Below are 2,480 nucleotides of genomic sequence, written 5' to 3' on the forward strand. Positions count from 1 at the left end.
GGCAGCCAGCCAGTCCTGCCCCCCCGCGGCGCTCAGACGACGAACTCGGGGACTTCGTCGTGGGTGAGATCCAACGAGAAGTATTTGCTGGTTCTTTTGACGGGGAAGGTCTCCTGGATGTTGATGCACTGCTGGGCCAAGCAGCCGTTGCAGTAGAGCCCTTCCTCCTCCAGCCCATGGGCGCAGCCGAAGGTGTAGCTCTGGGCTGTATCCTGGCAGAGGTTGGCCAGCTGCAAGAAGTCCTTCTGGTAGAGCCGAATGTCATCCAGGCTCAGGCTGTGCCGGTCCGTCGACGTCTTCGGTTTCCTGCACGTCGTCTGGGCAAAGCGGAGAGGAGGCTCAGGACCCGCCGGGGAGCCAAGGGGGTCGGGGAAACCCAAAACCCCGGTGCCAGCAGGGCTTTGGGTTGCACCAGAGCTCCACCAGCGCCACGTACCTGGGGTAAGGAGTCAGTGCTCTGCCCCCGCAGCTTCACCACTGTCTCTGAGGAGCTGGAGGTGGAGGAGCTGATCTCTTTCACGATTAGCCCTGCATGGGGGAGAGAGGAAGAGGAGGGCGCGACGGTTATTTCGAGACTTCTCAGCTCTCTTGGGATCCGTGCCCGCCGCCCCTGGGGGCCTGCCCTTGCTTTGGGGCAAAGGCACCCTCAGCTCAACGGGGCCCCGATGGCTTCGCTTGCAAACAGCTTTAGAATCATAGAATCATAGAATCATAGAATCATAGAATCATTAAGGTTGGAAAAGACCTCCAAGATCATTGAGTCCAACCGTCAACCCAACACCACCATGCCCACTAAACCATGTCCCTAAGCGCCTCATCTACCCGTCTTTTAAATACTTCCAGGGATGGGGACTCAACCACTGCCCTGGGCAGCCTGTTCCAATGTTTAACCACTCTTTCAGGAAAGACATTTTTCCTCACGTCCAATCTAAACCTCCCCTGGCACAACTTGAGGCCGTTTCCTCTTGTCCTTTCGCCAGTTACTTGGGAGAAGAGACCGACCCCCACCTCGCTACAGCCTCCTGTCAGGGAGTTGTAGAGAGCGATGAGGTCTCCCCTCAGCCTCCTGTTCTCCAGGCTAAACAACCCCAGCTCCCTCAGCCGCTCCTCAGCAGACTTGTGCTCCAGACCCCTCACCAGCCTCGTTGCCCTTCTCTGGACACGCTCCAGCACCTCGACGTCCTTCTTGGAGTGAGGGGCCCAAAACTGAACACAGTATTCGAGGTGCAGCCTCACCAGTGCCCAGTACAGGGGCACGATCACTTCCCTGCTCCTGCTGGCCACACCATTTCTGATACAGGCCAGGATGCCGTTGGCCTTCTTGGCCGCCTGGGCACACTGCCGGCTCATGGTCAGCCGGCTGTCGACCAGCACCCCCAGGTCCTTTTCCGCCAGGCAGCTTTCCAGACACTCTTCCCCAAGCCTTTACCTGCAAAGCATCCCAAATTTGCACCAAAATAGCATCCAAAGCCTTCCCCAGGGAGCCTGGCACCCTGGAGACCTCCTAGTAGCACCCAGCACGGAGCTGGAAATGCGTGCGACTCTCTGGGTGCAGGCACAGCTCCAGAGAAGCCAGGCTCACACGTGTGATAACAGCACCCGTGCTCGTGGGAACAAGCAAAGGGATGTCACGAAGATGAGAGTGGGGGCCAGCAGTTGAGAACATCGCCAAAACTATATCCATTGCCTGTGGGCAGCTCCTGCCATCGTCCTCCGGTATCTCCAAATAATCCGGCGTGCCTGGGCACGCACCCCCGTGCCACGGGGCGGCAGCACGGAGCATCAGCCCTGCTCCGAGTAAAACCTGCACCTTTCCTGGGCAACCCCTTCTTTTTATAGCTTCACCAAATTTACCCCATCTCTCCTTCAACACACTGGCTGAACGGCTTTTCCCGGCGTCCCAGATGGACACCTCGGAATAGTTTCGCTCTGCCGAACACAAAAGGTGTGACTGGCATTGGGGAATTGGAAATAAAAGCGGCCGCCGCCTTACCCGAGTGCCCGTTGAACTTGCGCGACAGCAGCATGTCCTCCGTGATGTAGACGCACATGTCGGGGCTCACCTCCATCTCGCCAGCCTGCTCCAGCTCCCGGGGGTCATCCACCAGCATCTCGATTTCTGCAAGGGGGGAGGAGGTGGGACGAGTCATTGACGTGCACCTTCAGAGCACCCTCCAACCCAATTACCCGGTGAGACCCAAGCCAAAGAGCCCGTGCCAGCTGGTGTCTCACCGTCATCCTGGGAGTCCTCCTCCAGCCGGTCCTTCCCACCGCTCTCCACTCCGGAGGTGTGGGAGCTGCCGTGGCTGGTCATGGAGCTGCAGGTCTTCAGCTTGCGGTGAGCGCCGGCGCCCGAGAAGCCGTCCTCGGGCCCCATCTCCCTGGGTTTGGGGTCGGTCTCGATGCCCGAGGTGTGGGAGCTGCTGTGGCTGGCGGTGGAGTGCCGGGAGAGGCGCTTGTGCCGGATGCTGCCGGCGCTG

At 59.5% G+C, this 2,480-nt stretch overlaps 1 protein-coding gene across 1 annotated transcript in view; it reads right to left on the minus strand.

The window, feature by feature from the left end:
* Positions 1-32: 32 nt before the first annotated feature.
* The window catches only part of FRMD6 (FERM domain containing 6), a 5,939-nt gene continuing 3,491 nt past the window's right edge, over positions 33-2,480 (minus strand). Inside the window, exons 6-9 of the mRNA XM_009322952.1 lie at positions 2,233-2,477; positions 1,994-2,119; positions 437-528; positions 33-317 (exon numbers count right to left, since the gene is read on the minus strand). Of these exons, the coding sequence (XP_009321227.1) occupies positions 33-317; positions 437-528; positions 1,994-2,119; positions 2,233-2,477 (748 nt within the window). The remainder of the gene's footprint in view (positions 318-436; positions 529-1,993; positions 2,120-2,232; positions 2,478-2,480) is intronic.

Source organism: Pygoscelis adeliae, unplaced genomic scaffold, assembly GCF_000699105.1.
Source record: "Pygoscelis adeliae isolate BGI_AS28 unplaced genomic scaffold, ASM69910v1 Scaffold314, whole genome shotgun sequence".
Taxonomy (NCBI): Eukaryota; Metazoa; Chordata; class Aves; order Sphenisciformes; family Spheniscidae; genus Pygoscelis; species Pygoscelis adeliae.